The sequence below is a fragment of the Diabrotica virgifera genome, chromosome 9 (genome assembly GCF_917563875.1).
Source record: "Diabrotica virgifera virgifera chromosome 9, PGI_DIABVI_V3a".
Taxonomy (NCBI): Eukaryota; Metazoa; Arthropoda; class Insecta; order Coleoptera; family Chrysomelidae; genus Diabrotica; species Diabrotica virgifera.
In genome coordinates this window covers 160,510,185-160,529,623 of record NC_065451.1, presented here as the reverse complement: position 1 = coordinate 160,529,623, position 19,439 = coordinate 160,510,185, and the positions used below count along the sequence as shown (strand labels likewise).

At 35.3% G+C, this 19,439-nt stretch overlaps 2 protein-coding genes across 2 annotated transcripts in view; one reads left to right on the top strand and one right to left on the bottom strand.

Moving 5' to 3' along the window:
• Positions 1 to 4,275: 4,275 nt before the first annotated feature.
• Positions 4,276 to 5,577, bottom strand: LOC126891556 (uncharacterized). The gene has a single exon (XM_050660732.1). It carries the CDS (start codon positions 5,575 to 5,577, stop codon positions 4,276 to 4,278), a length of 1,302 nt encoding a protein of 433 aa, XP_050516689.1.
• A 949-nt stretch (positions 5,578 to 6,526) lies between these two features.
• LOC126892404 (uncharacterized) overlaps positions 6,527 to 19,439 on the top strand; it is a 43,522-nt gene continuing 30,609 nt past the window's right edge. The window contains exon 1 of the mRNA XM_050661933.1: positions 6,527 to 6,892. Within this exon, the coding sequence (XP_050517890.1) occupies positions 6,623 to 6,892 (270 nt within the window). The 5' untranslated portion in view covers positions 6,527 to 6,622. The remainder of the gene's footprint in view (positions 6,893 to 19,439) is intronic.

Genomic DNA, 19,439 nt, shown 5'->3' with positions numbered 1-19,439 from the left:
TTTGCAAATGAAAGGTACACTATTTGTAGGATATTAGCAGGTATTAGTAGAAGTATTAGAAGTATTAGAAGAAGTACTACGGAGGATGAACACAACCGCAAATTTAGTCAACATCGTGAAGGGCCGTAAGCTGCAGTACTTAGGGCATATAATGAGAAATCAAGGCACATACCAGCTACTCCAGTGCATTTTACAAGGTAAAATTGAAGGAAAAAGGACCCCAGGACGAAGAAGAATATCCTGGCTTGCTAACCTGAGAGCATGGTATAGAAAGACCTCAACTCAACTATTCCGTATAGCAACTAACAAAGTCATCATAGCCAGAATGATCGCCAACGTTCGGAACGGACAGGCACCCTAAGAAGAAGCAGGTATTGAACGAAAACAATCTAATAAAATCAACACAAGCAATAAACAATACAAATTACCTGCCAATTACTATGTCTCTTCGAATAGCTACTATTGCTAGAGATTAATGGAAATTCTCATAGGCGCATATAAACTTATTAATACACACATTTAAATCAATTGTTGGTCAAATAGCTCAAAAAACGATAACAAAGGAACAATGGATAAATAATATAGGTGACAACAAAACAAGGTAAAAAATAAGATACATACAATCGTTACTCAGGACGCGTCGACCATGTCACTATGTTTACGTCTTTTCTCGTGGGCCGTCTAAATGTTTGTCATCGATGTCGAAGGGAGAACAGAATTCCTGGTTTTCACGTGATTAGTCCTTTTGCCCGCGGCCCAGATGTGCATTCGAAAATATGCAAGCGAGGAACCACAGGCGTCGACAAGGGTAAAAAAAGGGACATGATTTCGAACTATTTACACAACAAATCAATTGTATGGAATTTCCAACATTCTCCCCCCTTTAAAGGCCATAAGGCATTTAACAATAACTAATACTATATATCACTACTTGGGCAACAAGCAATGACAAAAAAAAATACTAAAATACTTAAACAAAAAATATATTAAAACTTAAGCTCAAATCAAAACTAAAATTAAAATGGTTCTTTTTGTCGCAGTCGTACTAACAAAGCCGAACAAAAAAAAACTAAGTCTAAAGTAACGAAACGTAAATCTAAAGTAACGAAAAGTTGGCATCTAGTCCTCTATCGGCAAGGGACAGAGTCCGACAAGAGGCCGTTTCAAAGTTCCGGTAGTCGTACGCACGGTGGCTACCCGAGCTACCCCGTCTTTGCCCGCATGCAATTCAACAAGACGCGCGAGAGGCCATTTACACGGAGCCAAATTATCCTCCTTCAAAACAACTAAACTACCGATTTTGGGTACAAAGCCAGAATCTAACCATTTGGACCTTTGTTGTAAGGTATGTAAATACTCCTTACGCCATCGAGCCCAAAAATCCCTATGGATGCGTTGTAACAGGCACAGGCAATGATGTTAAAGGTTCGAGAGTCAGGAAATGCCCTGGGGTCAAAGCGTTGAGATCTTCAACATTATTGGTCAATGGGGTGAGGACGCGAATTCAAAACGGACTCAATCAACGTCAAAACAGTGTAAAACTCTTCATATGTCAAAATTTGAGCCCCGACTATCCGAGCGATATGTTCTTTTACAGAACGAATGCCGCGCTCATAAATACCACCAAAATGCGGAGCGGCAGGAGGAGCAAAAGAAAATTTAATATTTTCTTTATCAAGAGCACCCTCCATAAAGCTACGCAATTGTCGATACGCGCCATGAAAGTTGGTACCGTTATCACAAAATACTTGCGATACTCGACCTCTCCGAGCAATAAAACGCTGTAAAGCGGCTAAAAAGGCCTCTATGCTTTTTGACTTCTAACTCCTCGATAACGAGACATAGTTATCGAAAAAGGCCCACCATAATCTACCCCACAAATCGAAAAGGGTTTAATGGCTCCGAGACGAAATTTAGGCAAATCACCCATAGGGGGCTGTAAGGCCCTAGGAGACTGCTTCCAACATCTAATGCACTTAGACAAGACTGAATTAACGGATTGCTTAGAAGACAATATCCAAAACCTTTGACTCACCAAAAATTGAGTACTCTTAAATCCAGCATGTAAGTACTTTTCATGATAATGACGAACTAGGAGAGTCGTAAGACGAGATTTCTTTGGTAACAAAAAGGGGTGTTTTGCCTCATACGACAAGGAAGACTGCGATAGACGACCACCTACTCTTAAACACTGAGTATCATCATCTAAAAATACTCCTAATTTGCGAAATGGTTTTGGAAACGAGTTCGACTGAAGCTGGTCTTCAAAATACTGTTCCTGTGTAAACCTAACAAGAATAATTAACGAGCTTTCCAATTCTACTGAACTCAAGGGTCCTACACGTCTTGACCTTTTAAAACGAGAGTTGTGCGCAAATCGCAACATAAAGGCCAAAATTCTTTGGATAGAGGTAAAAGACGATTGATTTTCTAACAAACAAGACAAAAAATGTTCCTCACGAGTGGAAACAAACACTAAACTTTTCTTTACCTCTTCCGAAGGGGATTTTTCCCGCAATGATGGAGGAACCTCTGGAAAGATTAATGGAACATTATATAAAAACGAAGGACCTATCAACCAGTCTAGTTTCGATACAAAAGCGGCCGGTAGCATGCCTCGCGAAGGCGCATCGGCTGCATTACTTTGAGATTCAATGTAATGCCAAGAATAATCTTGACTACGGGTCTGGATATACGAAATGCGATTTGCGACGAAAGTTTTAAACCTAGAAGGTGAACTTTTAATCCAGTGCAATACTATTTGCGAGTCTACCCAAGCATAAACCTTTTGAAAGGTTATATTCTTCCACGACTGTGACACAAACGACATAAGTTTGACCAAATGAACAGCAGCTAACAATTCTAATCGAGGGATCGTAATCTGTTTCATAGGAGCTACTTTCGACTTGGCACAGAGTAAATTTACTTGAACCATGTTCTGACTATCAATACTACGAATATAAACGACACAAGCGTATCCCTTTTCACTGGCATCAGCAAATCCATGAAGTTCTAAGATGGGACAAGAGGAAATATTCAAAAAACGAGGAATTTTAAACTGTGAAATAAGAGATAATTCACTTTTATATTGCTCCCACACACGAATAATTTCTGAGGGAGGACGATCATCCCATTCAAGACCAGTTGCCCAAAGTCGTTGGATTAAATGCTTGATGAAAAAGGTAATAGGTGTTAGATAACCACACGGGTCATAAATTCGAGCTAATTCGGACAAAAACGATCTTTTAGTACAAGGGACATCCTGCAATTTGACGGAAAATTGAAAGACATCGGACTGTGCAATCCACTTCAAACCAAGGATTTTTAAAGAAGGACCATTTGATTTTGGATCAAAATTAATAGAATGAGGATTAATATGCGATTCAGGAAATTGCGACAACAATTTGGGTTCGTTTGAACACCATTTCCGTAACTCAAAGCCTCCTAACTTCAACAAAGCGACTAACTCTTCAACTAAACTTTGTGCTTCTTCGAGCGTCGAAGCACCGAAAACAAAATCATCAATATACGAAGCATTACAAACGAGCGAGGCGGCTTTAGGAAAACGAGAGCCTTCGTCCAACACTAGTTGTTGAAGAGTTCTTAGAGCGAGATACGGCGAGGATACAACTCCAAAAGTGACAGTTAACAAACGATATTCCTGAATCTCCTCAAAGCTAGAAAATCTCCATAACACACGTTGATAATCCGTATGCTCAGGAACTACTAAAATATTACGATACATCTGACGAATATCTGCACACAACGCAAAACGATTAAGTCTAAAATTTAACAAAAGCGAGACGATGTCCTGTTGTAGTTTAGGACCGACTAATAAATAATCATTCAACGATTTACCAAGCCTGGGACTTCTCTGAGACGCATTATATACCACTCGAATTTTAGTAGAGACACTTTCCGACTTAACAACGCAATGATGTGGGATATAATACTTTCCCTTTGTCTTTTCGCCCTCAGGAACCAATTGCATATGACCTAAATCAATATAATCCTGCATATGGGACGAATATTCCTTTTGCAGGCTAGGCTGACGAAACAAGCGACGTTCTAATGACATAAATCTGTTCAAAGCAACATCATAGCTATCTTTCAAACAAGGCGGCGATTCACGAAAAGGCAAAAACACAACATATTTCCCCGAGACGTCCCGACTATGTGTTTCCCGATACATGGTTTCGCACAGAACGTCTTCCGGTTCTGAAACTGGCTCTTCCGGTATGTTCTCCAGTTCCCAAAATTTCCTTAACGAAGAATCTAACGAGTTTTCCACATTTGAAAGACAAGCGACGAAGAAGAAGAACAAGTTGACGAAAGATTAGGTGTGCTAGTTGGGCCCAACAAAATATATCCAAAAACGGTATTTAGGGCATCAGGTTGTCCCGGTTTACCTTCAATTTTACCCTCTAACAACACCTTCGAAAATATACTACAACCAATTAACAAATCGACCGATTTACTACAATTAAATTTGGGATGAGCTAACTTCAAATTTTTAATATAATTCCAAGCAGAAATATCTATTTGGGTGCTGGGCAAATCCAAGCAAACCCGATCTGTAATAATAGCCTCCAAATGAAACACCGGTGACTCCTGATGACGAGGTTGGATAGAGAAACTTATTTGACCCTGATTCAGTTTAGTTTGCATCGAATTGAGTCCGTTAATTTCGAACGAGCAAGGAGTTTTAGGCCATCCCAATCGATTGGCAGCCTTTCGACTAATGAACGAACTCATCGAACCCGAATCAATAAGACATCTCAAGGGTTGTTTACACCCTTTACTGTCAATCGCATGAACCAAAACAGTACCGAGCAAGATTTCCTTTTTGGTTTCATTTTTCTTTCCTACAAAACTAGCGGCACAATGGGATACTTCAGGAGACGATTCGATTCCCGATGACCCTGGACTATTATTTTCTGAGGACGACTGACTATTGGAACGGTTTCTCTCGAAGTGTAATAAACTATTATGGAGATGACTACTACATTTGCTACATTTGAAGGATTTAGGACACGACTTGACTGAATGGTTAGCCTGATTAAGACATTTAAAACAGGAAGAAGACTCTTTACAAAACTGATATCTCTCTTTTGGCGATTTTTTCAAGAACAACGAACACTGGTTGAGATAATGGCTTTGTTTGCATAGAGCGCAACATACTGAAGACGAATTTGTTACGAACGACGAGCTACTACGATTGTGCCTTGAATCACCAGTCTGGTGTCTGGAGTTGGCCCTTGGCTCCGTGCTATTTGGGGCCCGCGACGACTTCTTTCCCTCACCTATACTACTGTCTAAATTATCATACGCGATGTATTGGGTTTCGATGAACGCTACTAATTTTTTGAAGGACGGAATTTCATTAGACTTATTTTCCAACTCGAATAGCTTAATGGAATCAACATCTAATTTGGACAAAAGCAAATTGAACATAATGAAATCCCAATGCTCAGTAGGAAGGCCTAAAGTTTTCAATGCGGCTAAATTTTCTAAAAAGGTGTCTACTAATTTAGCTAGATTTTTCGAGTTAACCGCGGATATTTTTTGAACGCCCATTATCGCATCCCAATGGGCGGTCGCACAACGACGAACATTTGTGTACCGTTTAACAATTAAATCGTAAGCCACTTGTGCATTCGAAAATATGCAAGCGAGGAACCACAGTCGTCGACAAGGGTAAAAAAAGGGACATGATTTCGAACTATTTACACAACAAATCAATTGTATGGAATTTCCAACACTATTCTTCTATGTGTAAAAAAAATCAACTTGCTGTCTGCTTTATTTTCAGTCCTGCAACTTTTTAAAAAAATGCATTTTTTTGCGAAAGCTGGATTGCAAAATCTATTAAACTGATCTTAATGAAATTTACAGTATCGTTTTAATATATCATAAAGTTTTTCTGGGTGAAATATGAAGGTCCCAAGTGTAGCATAAATGGTTGAAAAACGTAAAATGCGAATACTTGTTTTTTTATGGTTTTTTTCGCAATTATTGCTATTTTGAAACAAGAGTAACAATTTTAAAAATTTTGAATAAATGCTATATTCTAGGAAATTTAATTACTCAACTTTTATGTCAGTGCAACTTTTCTCGAAAATGAATACTTTTAAAGTTATAATCAAAAAACGAAGAAAAAAATCGAATTTTTCTTCGTTTTTTGACATTTTGATTATTTAAACAATGTTCCGGACCCGGACCTTTTTGACTGGGAGGATAACTCAATTAATATTATATGAGTTATTTCCAAGCAATTTCTGCAAACAAATATGAGTCGAGTCGCCTCTCAACGTCCAAATGTACTAATATTTTTACAGATGCGCTCTGGTCTAACATCCTCTGTTCATAAATGCGGGCGAGGACAATGTATTCTTGTCCTTGTCAATAACAAGATCTTCTATATTCTATACTAACGTATATCTCTATAATACTAACTCGTACGTATCTACTAGTTGTAATCTAATCTCTAGTTATCTCACGAATTACAAATATTTTATAAATTTTTCATTCATGTGTTTTTGTGATTCACAATTGAACAAGAACAGTTTTTCATCAATTTATATTTCGTTATTATATTATTTAATACCTACACGATATTCTTATGGCGTTTATAGTTCCAGACAATATACTAGAGACTTTACTTTGCAGTTTTTGTCATAAATATTTATCGGTGAAACCCACAAAAGTTTATCCAAACAGGCTTATACAGTGTGGAAGATGTGTTGATAATAAGGAACATTCAATTCATAATTTCGAAGCAGTAGAATCACAGTATGGAAAAATTGCTCAAAACATTTTGTTTAAATGTGTCAACAGGTTTGACGGTTGTCGAGAATTGTTAACATACTCTCAGGTGCGAGATCATGAACAGGTAAGATTTATATGTAAATTCAAAGGGAGAATCCTTTTTTTGTAGACTTATTTTTGTTTACAACAAAACACCATAATAATTAATAAGATCAGGTTTTTCTATGTGTTTATATAAAGCAGAAGTGTAACCAGGATGGTCCTAAGGGGGGGGTTAAAACTACTTGATGGTTTCTGGGGGGTATGGAATAGTAATGCTGTTTAACGTATACAGCTCAAAGTACATCCAAATGGGGGGTGGTTATAACCCCCAAACCCCCCCCCCTGATTACGCCTATTATATAAAGTGCAAATCAAATCTTAGACAATAAAGAGACTCCCATACGTATGTATTCTTCTTCTTTAAGTACAATGACCAAAAATGCCATTCACTTGATTTTTTGAGCGCTTACCGCATTAAAATTCGTTAAAAACAGTTTTGTCAGAATTCAATTCACAAATGATTCCTGCAGTTCTGGGATCCCCGGTTCTAATTCGGATAAACGAATGTTATGCCGCACACTGCACGTAGTCATAACGTTGCCAGATCTTGTGAAAATTCACCATATTTCGTGATATATGATAAACACTTTATTAAAAAAGCTTTATATCTGGTGATTTTGACCTTATGTACACTCACCGGCACAAAATTCCGCCACCCAAAATTTTTGATTAAGTTTGACAATGTATAACTTTATTATTTGTACTCCGATTTTCAAGATTCTTGCAGCAGTTTGTAGGTATATGTATTGATATTGTTTGGTATTATTCCGGTAACAAAAAAAATTGCTTGCATGGCATTATACAGGGGTGAATGGAAGCATTGTACATATTTTCTCCTAACTTTAAAGAATTCTGTGGAAAAATGGAAGAGCTGATTCTGTTTCATAGTCCTGTCATATTATCCCGGAGGCATCACTAAAATTTTGTTTTTTGAATTATCCGAATAATATCTCTTTTGTTGTAAGAGCTGTACCATTTTTTTATAAATAAAAACACTGATTGACTCATAAAATACAGATTGGATTGATAAGATTAGAATGGCCCGCAAGCAGCCCAGATCTCTACCCTATTGAGCATTTATGGGATGAATTCAAAAAAGTTATTCGCCGACATCCTAGGCTTTCAGAAAATTTGGTACAGTTACGGCTCTCGTAGAGGAATATCGGGCTATTCCCCAGGCAATGATAACACATCTTTATTCGATACCAAACAGGTTGCGAGCAGTCGTTGATGCAAGAGGTGGACATACCCGCTATTGAATTGTTTTGTTGTTAATTTTGTTTTTTTTTTGTTAATTTTAGTGCGCTTGATAATTTTAATGAAATAAACCTTCAAAGCAAGTTTTTATTTACAGCTCTTACAATAAAATAGAGATTCGGATAATTCAAAAAACAAAACCTTTGTGATACCTCCAGGATAACACAAAAGGAGTATGAAACAAAATCAGCTCTCCAATTTTTCCACAGATTTTTTTAAAGTTGGGAGAAATTACAACGCTTCCATTAACCCTCGTATAATGCCATCTAAGCAGAAATTTGTTGTTACCGGAATAATAACCAACGACACTAATACATGTACCTACAAACTGATGCAATAATCTTGAAAATCGGAGTACACTATAGATTGTCAATCTTAATCAAAAATTTTGGGTGGCGGAATTTTGTGCCGGTGAGTATATATTTATAAATTTATTTTAAAATTTAAAAAATATGATTATATTGTATTTTTTATTTATTATTAAAAGTTGCCTAATATTCATATCATCATAAAATCTAAAAAGATCCGCCGCTGTGGTGTTCAACCGGGCATTTTCCGACGTCGGCGTCGGCGTCGTTATGCTATGCATGCACTTCCAATTCATGTGTTTAGTCCATGTGGTGAGACCGCTCCTGCCAAAAAAAATTTCTGATTCGGTTTCTTTGTGGATTTCTATTCAAAAATGTTCCCTTTAAACTAATCTGAAGGGTGAAGGCCGAAATTTTTGGGCAGCAATTATTGTTTAAATAATTTTTTTAAACAAATACAAAAGAAAATATTTTTTTATATATATTTTTGGTCATTCTAAACAAGAAAAGTATCTTGTAATTTTTCTCAAAAGTTGATATGTAGTTAAAATATCTCCTTTAAGCATATCTGAGGGGTGCCTGGCAACATTTTTAGGCAGACATTTTTTAGGAATATACAGGGTGCTTGGTAAAGAATGGGCCATAGCTTAACCTTAGATTTCTGAGATTAAAATAGGTCGATTTAAGCTAACTTACCTTAGTACAAAAGTTGATAATAACCGAAATACAGGGAGTCAAAGTTAAACTTTTATTTTATTTATTTTTAAATATTTCCTGACAGGTGACAGGCATGGGACAACAACACGAATTTTGGTAAGTAGTGCTGGTACTGTACATCCTACTAAATTATGTTAAACAAACGTTTCTGGCTACTACCAGAGACGTACGACGGGAGAACGTGAATGGTTGACCGTTTCCAAATTATACGCCACTGGCGGAATTGCTATTTTAGGGCAATTTTTTTTTATTCTCCAATACTTTCTATGTAAATAACACACTCTTCATTCGTAACGATAAAGCCATTAGTATTGGAAATCCTATAAAATTGATTTGGTTGTTTAAATAGTTCGAAATCATGTCCCTTTTTACTTTATCGTACTACATACGCAGTATGAGTATAATAGATAAAGTTATAGGATCGTGCAAAATAAATTTTTTCAGATTTCATTTTTTTTCGACGTTTTGAGTCCCCCTGAGTCTAAAAAGCAAATAAAAAAACATATCGGAAGTATGTACGTACGTATGTCGCCACCGCCCAGCAAAAACTACTGGACGGACCGATTTCGATGAAATTCGGTATGAGTAAGTTTAAGAGAATTTTGTCGAGAAACTAAGCTTTTGAAAAAAACCTCTCAAAGGGGGGCCGAAATAGGGGGGTTATTTGGGGCCCATTTTTGCAAATTTTGACCGAAACGAATGAAATTAACTTAAAGTTAGCTCATCGATAGGTAAATAGAAATACGGAATTTGACATTTCCAAATCCAAAATGGCGGCCAGCATGGCCGACCGCCCACCCGATACATTTCCCTACCAATCTAAAAACTTGTTTAAGATAAATTTAATTTGAAAAAACATTTATATAGCCTAAATATGGGGCTATAACAAGAATATTATCGTTTTTCAGAACAAGTTACGGGTTGCCTATATTTAAGGGGTCAAAATTTGACATAAATTTGAACTAAATTTTCTCAAAAGTGACTCCAAGTAATTTGTTTATTTTTTAATATATTTTTGATATCCTATCGGTAAATTGAATAACATTGGTCAGATTTCTTAACTCCTCATAGGAGGGGAGTTATGAATTTTTTATAAAAAAATATTCGAGTGCCCGTAACTACCTCTGTAATAGAAACTAAAATTTGAAATTTGGCAGACATATATAGTACTTTGTTATCTATTAGCACAATAAATTTTACCCACAATATGGCTTCCGGTTTAACCGGAAATGAAAAAAAAATCTTAATTTTTTACATACGCCCTGTATATTTTTACATATTTTGAAAGAATGTCGGTCTTGACGGTCCAGTTAGCTGGGGCTCAGTCGATCGATAAGTTTAGTGGATTTGCGATTTGCGGTCGCTGGTTCGAGCCTCAGCTAGGTCATGAAATTTATAAAAGGCCAACGCCGTAGTATAAAACTCAATAGACTCTACGGCTTGGTCTGGAATAAACTGGCGTCTGATCGGCCTATGGAGGAGCGGTACGGGAAGGGATAAGGGCTTCCGGCTTGGTGATACTCCTCCATAGATCCCTACCGAAGGGCGTTGACTCCTAAGAACGGTGTATACATACATGAAAGAATGTAAAATTATCTTTCCAATGACATTAAACTCGTTGCTGTAACTCAAAAACTCGAAAAGTTACAGAAAATTTAAATTTTGCTAGAATCTTGTGTGTGTCTCCTCTCACGCGATCATAGCAGAGCATTATTATAGGGCAGTCAATGAGGGTATTTGGCTCCGAATTCCATCCTACTACATCGATGTACTTGATATTTTCACAGTAAGTAGGGAATAGCTCAAAAAACAAAATCTACCCTATATACTGTGGCGCTTTTATCTTGGGGCAATTCCCACCCCTTCAAGGGGGTGGAAAATTTATTGGTCAAAATAAGCATGTAAGTGGCTAGAGAACCTATTTTTAAGCAAAAACTGATCTATACTTTTTTTTGAGAACTCAATACTTTTTGAGTTATGCGTAGTTGAAAATTGGCCATTTTCATTTAAAAATGACACGTTTTCGGACGGTTTTTTGTGAATACCTTAAAAACTATGCATCAAACTAAAAACACTATATAAACATTTTTTTTAATTATAAATAACACAGAGATTCGTTCCCTCGTAAATTTTCTATTTATAATACAAAAAGAGATATGGTAGGTAAAAAGAGTTTGTTTTTTGGTGCATGCTCAAAGTGCTCATGCTTTTGTAGTGTTTGAAAAGGCCTTTAAAACGAGCACCGTTAAATGTCGGTTACATTCAAACTAAGCGAGATATGGTGAAAAAAAATATATGACTAATGTACTTTAAGGAAAAATGAGAAGTACATACATTTAACCCCTCATTCACCAGAATTTAAATGCATTGTTTTTCTTTTGCAATACCTCTTAATATAGTGTTATTTCTACTTTCAAAAAGTTGGACGGGTGAAAAAAATAAGATCAAATTATAGAGCGCATTTTTAAATTTTCTTAAAATTCTTCCTTTTGCTCCATGCAATTCGAAAATAAAAATGTTCTATCCCCCAGAAGTGGTGAGAACCGCCCCCATAATAAAAGCGCCATAGTATATAGGATAGACTTTGAATTAGGAGATTGGGCTTTGGGCTACTCCCAAGATTTCATTACAATCCATGCAGTAAAATGCAAATATTGTAAACTATTAATTTATCAGAAAAATGGAATAATTTGAAATGAAAGTATGACTAATATTCTATTGATTTATGCAATAATCTACAGTGTGTCCCCGAACATTTTCTCAAATGCGGGAATTAATGATGCGTAGAACCATAAAATATTTTCAAGTATACAAGGTGTTTCTAAAATATCAAAATAACGAGTAACTTTGTTATTTTTATAGAATGCCAGTATCTAGTACGATAACGATAATAGATCGGTATGATAAAGTTCTCGGGCGGCCCTTCCGTTCAGCGTTTTTCCCTTGTCGACGCCGGTGTTGTTCCTTGCTATCGAAATTCACATATGTCGCGAAGAAGAGGATGGGACGCTTACCGGCTTACCACTTGAGATCCAAAAATTCTTCCCCTATGATTCAGGGTTACCAGGTCTACTGATTTTTCAGTAGACCTACTGATTTGAACTTTAATCTACTGACCTACTGAAAACTGTATAAAACCTACTGATTTGAACTCCAATTTACCGATCTACTGAAACTTCAACTGAAAAATCTAAAAAAATTCAAAATTCAACGTCCAACAACGTGTTAATCTTCTTTCGTTTCACTTTAACCTAAATTTCTATAAATAGTCGGTAGTCGGTACCTATTATGGGATGTTTAGAATTTTCATGGTATTGTTCAAGCAATCTATATAGTGTAATAGGAAAGATTTGTAGCTTTCTTTGGGTTGTTCTTCTTTAATATTAGGCCGGCAGCTGGTGTTTTCTGGTAATTAAATATGTAGTTAAAAATATTTATTTATACTTAGGTAAATACCGTTAAAGCAGGACATAATATTGTATGTGTTAAAATTAATTTTATCAATTTTTTAATAACATTTAACCTCACAGGGACCTCCCTCTTACCGCATGCTTGCATTAATAACTGATGTAGAATAGCTTTTATAATTAATCTTGTTATTGTTAGAATTACTGATACTAAAAGAACTTTATAAAAACACAGTAGATCTAAAATTACTTTAGGTATACAGTTCAAAACTTTTAAAATTCAGCACAAAATGCAAGCATGTCCCCGCTCTTTTTTTATTAAAAATACAAAATCTAAAAATATTTTTTTAACCGAGTCTTTTCATTAGTACACTTATGTTTGGAAAATGAATTGCACAACACAACAATTAAAATACTGATACACTTAACTCATTTTCTCCTTCTTCCGTATTTTCTTCGTCACTATCATCGCCCAATTCAATAATAAATTTATTTCCACCATTAATGTGGAAGTGCCCAATCTTCTTATAATATTCTTCCACTTTGATCACTTTGGCGATTCTTTTCTGCCAGTCTACTTTGGTAATATTGGCTACTTCTTTTTTAATTATCTCAATTACCTTTTTGTCAAATTTAGGAAATTTATTTGAACGCCTTATACTTGGTTTTAATTGTCCCCAAATTAACTCAATAGGATTGAAAAAACAAAAGTAGGGGGGAAGTCTCAATAGTGTGTCCATGCTTTTCGGCAATACTCTCTAGCTAGAGCGTATAATTTTCTAAATTGCTTCGTGTGTAGAACTTCAATAAGTTGTTTTTTTGTGTAAAAATCTTCGAAATACAAATCATTTTCCATTAAAAAATTTTGCAGGTCAGCTTTCTTTGAAGATGTATTTGGTATTTTAGTGAGCTGTCGGGAATGATAGGAAGCGTTGTCAAGCACTATTACGCTGTTTTTCTCCAAGTTTGGGATCAGCGAGTTTTCAAACCAATCTTAAAAAATGTCAGCTTCCATATTCTTGTGGTAGTCAACGTTACAATCTTCCATTTCCTTCCCACATAATTTTAAAGCATTCGGAACCCATCCCTCACTTCCTCCGCAATGTACAATAATTAGTCGCGAGCCTTTATTTGCAGGCATTTCTGGTATGCACATGCTTGAACCATCTGTCCATCCTTTCTTTACTGTATCGTGGGTATCATACCAAGTTTCATCTAAATAATAAATTCTCCTATTTTCTTGCCTATATTTAGTAATTTCTTCTAGGTACATATTACGTCTGTTGACTATTCTTTGGTTTTCCATAATTGCTTGACGTTTATTTATTTTTTTGAACTTAAAGCCCATTTTTTTTATCCAATTTTGAAGAGTTTTCTCACAGCAGTTCATATTTCGACCGGTTGTTTCCAATTTCTTTCTTATTATTTCTATTGTAGGTATTTCATTGCTTTTGTAGCAGTCGTATATTGTGGTTTTCAATAGTTTTACAAGTGAAGGATTTAAAGGTCTTAAAAATTTGTAGTCACATCGTTTCTTGCGATGATAGGGATCATTTTTAACTATTTTATATACAGTAGAAAGTGGAATTTCTGTTAAATCAGAGGTGGCTTGTGCCAATAGTGTTTCATCGAAGCCGAATTTCGTACGTAGATTTTTGTATACATTCAAACATACTTGCTGTGTTTCTGCATTTAAATGCATTCGAATCTTCTTTACGAGCTCTTTTTTTTTAGTAATTACATTCACACTAGCACTGGCAATTTCTACAATATCAGCGTTATCGTACGCGATATTTACATTATCCCACGGGCGCCACATCACAATCCACATTAATTAAATTACAATAATCAACACTTGACACTCTCCAAACGAAATACTAAACCGATATTCAAAATAATTACAGCAAACAAAACACTCGAATCACTACACTGCTACCGAACTAAAACTACTATCGTTTTGCACGAAACTTGTGAATCGATGGGAGGTCTTGGCGTAAAAACACAGATGCGTTCAAAGGGCCGCTTCTTAAACGTTTGACCTGATATCTTTATTTGAAGAATATCATATTTCACCGGCTTAAAGCTATTCCACAATATGTTTTACTTGGACAATACTTAATAAGGATGTCAAGTGGCTACAAAGAAAACATAGGGACTCTTGGGTTGAGAGATAATTGCTTTGTTTTCAATAGACATATTATGACATATATGTGCCATGTGTTTCCACTGATACAACCAAACTATCGGGTATTGTGACGCCTTGGATAAGATTTATGACTATTTGATGAATAGAGGTACAGTTTTTAGGGTCAGTGAATAGTTTACAGGCTGGCCGATTTTTTAAAATTTTTACCTCGTTTAAAATGCACCTTTTGCGTCAAAGTGGCGTTGCCAGTGGTGTACCTAGTATAGGTTGATTAAAATTAAAAAATCAAAATAATCAAAATATATTTTACAAAATTTAACAAACTGGAAAATATAGAAAGAAGATTTTTAGAAATAAAATTTATTATGGTCTTAATATGATTTATTTTATTATTTTATTTTTCAATACATCTCTGAAGAGTTCTAAAACAACTGTTTTTATATAAAAGTAAACTAAAAATCTAAAAATTAAAGGAATAATGCAGAAAACATCAAAAATCGTCGATATACTTAATTAACCTATAAAATGACAGAAGTGCCAAAATTTCATAAATATCGTAAGTGTGAAAATTTAATAACAGTGGAGTAAACTGGCCTCCGGTTGGACCAATTAGAAACAAGCATTACGGGGTAAATTTGAATCACTCCTCTTGCTTAAAAAATAAACAATAGCTTATTTGAAAGGTTATTCAATTATCTATTCAGTAATATAAACATCTTCTTCCTTCTTGGATGTAGGCTTTAAAGCCTGTTTCTTCTTCAATATTAGCCTCCTAAATTATTTAAGTTATCGCACCATCTTTTTCTTGGTCTGCCAATACTTCTTCGTCCATTTGGTGACTTATCTCATGCTATTTGATAAATAAACATTACTTTTCGCTTAAATTAAATGTTCAAACTTCTAAGAGGTAGGTGGGTGGAAGCTTTAACATTGAATTTAAGCGAAAAACAATATTTATTTAGCAAATAAATAGTTTTTGATGTTTTCTGGCAACAGTAATCTATTTTGAATTAAGTAAATTACATACCTACATTCTCCTTTTTATGTCAATTAATTTAATTCAATAATTTTTTTGTACCCTTTATACAAAATTATTTTAATGTTTGAAGCAATAAATGTTTATTACACTGAATAGAGAATTGAACAACCTTTTAAATAAGCGAGCACACGATCCTATTCTTATTTAAAAAAATCATCGCTATATACGCCAAAAAAGCATAATCTAAAAATTAAAAATGACCCATTTCGGGATTTTTCTTCAAAGTCACCCATTCACAAAAAAATTATTTTATTTCAACTTTCAAGGCCGCGTCCCACCATCAAATAATTTGATCAAACTGGTTTGAGCAAACTGAAAGTGACAGTTAGTGACGTCACATCCTGAGTGTTCATTGTGAATAATAATGAAAAATTTTAATTTTAAATAAAGTACAGACAAGTTAGACAACTCAATACAAAAAACTTGATCAAACTAGACTGATAGTGAGAGCACAGATTTTTAGAATTTAAAAAAAACTGCAATTGTGACGTCACTTTGACGTACTTCCGGAGTCCGGAGTTTGCTCAAACTGTTTGATCAAATTATTTGATGGTGAGACGCGGCCTTTACGCGCTCACTATATATTAGATAAAAGACCAAATAAATAAATAAATAGTACCTATCTATGTAAATTTCTATGAAGGCTTTAAAATTATGAGATTACTTTGTTACTTGGCCGCGTCCGTAATATAGAGGTGACCATAGATACCAGTACATAAATATAAGGGAATCTACATAATATAATTAGTTTGGAGAGTTTTAAACAGGCCGTTATTTAAAAACTGGCCGTTAGTAGAAATGGCCGATTTTAACAGGTGGCCGTTAACACAGGTTTTATAGATTTTTTTATTATAAATGGCTTAAAAAAATCTACTGATGGCTACTGATTTTTTGAAAGCAAAACTACTGACGACATCAAAACTGACCTGGCAACCCTGCCTATGATATAAGGAACGAGATGCATCCAGACCACTCGAGTGTATAGACGCGAAATAGTGTTGACTTCGTCGATGACGTCCTGATTGTAAGTTTTTATCTTGTATTTTTGTTATTACCTGTATATCTCCTTTGTTTCGTTTTTGAAATATTTACCAACCAATTTAAATTTGTTTATGTAGTGCGCTTATGGAGAAATTCCACTTTCCCTCAAAATATTAGCTATCAGAAGGGATAAAAACATAAGCAGGTATTGTAATTAGTGTTTATTGCTTGTTTTGATTTTATTGTTTCGTTCAATACCTGCTAGTAATCAAACATTGATCTATCTCGCGGAATTGTGAACTATTTGTTAATTAGTTGATACACATATTATTTAAAATCTTAACGGTGGTTTGTCGATTGTCTTAATATATTTGTTTGATTCGTCGTAATAATAATATACTCGTTTGATTTGTCGTAATATATTTATAATATATAATTAGTATATTAATTAATAATATATTTGTTTGATATCGGGATTAGGGAAAATTTTACTCGTGTCTCCAGCTTGTGCCATCTGGCCGGTTTTGCGTGACGAATCTTGTGGGTCATATTAAGTGGCAGTAGAGGTCGTGTGTTTTATTATCCAAGTAGGTAGTTTTTGAGTTTGGGTTCGGTAAATCTCCGTTTAACCCTCGTAAGGCGGTGCGGGGTGCAAGCGCACCCCAGACCTCGTTTTTCTCATCTATCTTTTTTAATAATTTTTTTTTTTGATTTTTGTCCATTTTTTTATTCGCATTAAATTAAATTCTAAACGCATTCCACCCATTACAGCATTTAAAATTGCGTTTACGTGTTTTTTTTTGGAAAAATGACTTTAAGGTGCAAATTATGAAAATTTCATCCTGAATTAGACGTTTCTGCTGTTCCACCTGGAACTAACAGAGCTATGGGACAATGTCGGTGTTATTTATGTCAGAAAAAAAAAGACTGAAAGTCCCGGCATAACTGTATTGTGTAAAAACTTTGTGTTGCTCACACTGTGAAAAATTTCATGTGTTTGTTTTGCAGCGATAATATTGTTTTTAAGAAGAAATGAGTACTTTGTAAAATTATGTTTCATAATATGAAAAACAAGTCCTAATTATCTTTCAAATCAATTTCCCCAACGTTCACATATAAAAAAATGGATATACGGATGGGGTGCAAATGCACCCCGCACCGTTGTTTACGTAAGAATCTAAGCACCGCCTTACGAGGGTTAAGAAACCAAATATTACCTTGTATTTTTCGGATCGTCGCAACGGGCGTAGATAATTATTTTTTTTTTCTTATACTTTGAGTTTGTGGTTATACAATCGCCTCTCCTGTCAGTATTTTATTGCATTTTTGGTCGTCGCTATTTTAGTACAGTTAATATTATTTTATTTTTGGGTATTTTCATCTCGGTTTGGAATTTTTATATAAAAAAGTTAGAATGGATAAATCCAGAAAATTAAAATTCCTTCGACATACAGCGCTTAATGATATTCAGTCGATTTATGATTTGGGTAGTAGAGCAGTGTCGGACTTGACTTTAAGGGCTTTTTTTAAAATCAGATTCAGCGAACTAGATGTGACCAAGGAGGAATCTTTAAAACAGCATACAGGTATTATTAATAATGTTTTGTCGGTACCGGATTCGGATACGAGAGACGAAGAAAAAATCTGAGAATTATTCTTGGATGTATTCTACAAAATAAAAGTTTTTAACGCTGAATTCTTCGGCTCACAATCTGAAAGTCCAGGCTCAGGATATAGCGCCCTCTCATCCATCCGTCTGCCCAAGATAGAGCGCCCTCGGTTTCAAGGAGACTTCAGAAATTTGCTTCCTTTTTAGACCTTTACGATAGTGCATAACAATGCAGCCCTAGGGAACGTAGAAAAATTCAAATATTTGAAAGGTTGTGTAGACGGGACTCCGCTTAGTTTGATTTGAAATTTACCCATAACTAACAAGAATTACCAATTGGCTTACGGTTTAATCGTCAAACGGTACCCAAATGTTTGGCGTTGTGCGACCGCTCATTGGGACGCGATAATGGGCGTTCAAAAATCTCCGCGGTTAATTCGAAAAATCTAGCAAAATTATTGGTAGACACCTTTTTAGAAAATTTAGCCGCATTGAAAACCTTAGGCCTTCCCACCGAGCATTGGGATTTCATTATGTTCAATTTGCTTTTGTCCAAATTAGATGTTGATTCCATTAAGTTGTTTGAGTTGGAAAATAAATCTAATGAAATTGTCATTCAAAAAATTAGTAGCGTTCATCGAAACACAATACATAGCGTATGATAATTTAGACAGTAGTACAGGTGAGGGAAAAAAGTCGTCGCGGGCCCCAACTAACAGGGAGCCAAAGGTCAACTCGAAATACCAGGCTAATGATTTCAAGACATAATCGTAGTAGCTCGTCGTTCGTGACAAATTCGTCATCAGTATGTTGCGCTTAATGCAAACAAAGCCATTATCTCAACCAGTGTTCGTTGTTCTTGAAAAAATCGCCAAAAGAGAAATATCAGTTTTATAAAGAGCCTTCTTCCTGTTTTAAGTGTCTTAATCAGGCTAACCATTCAGTCAAGTCGTGTCCTAAATCCTTCAAATTTAGTAAATGTAGTAGTCATCTCCATAATAGTTTGTTGCACTTCGATAGAAACCGTTCCAATAGTCAGTCGTCCTCAGACAATAATAGTCCAGTGACATCGGGAATCGAATCGTCTCCTGAAGTATCCCATTGC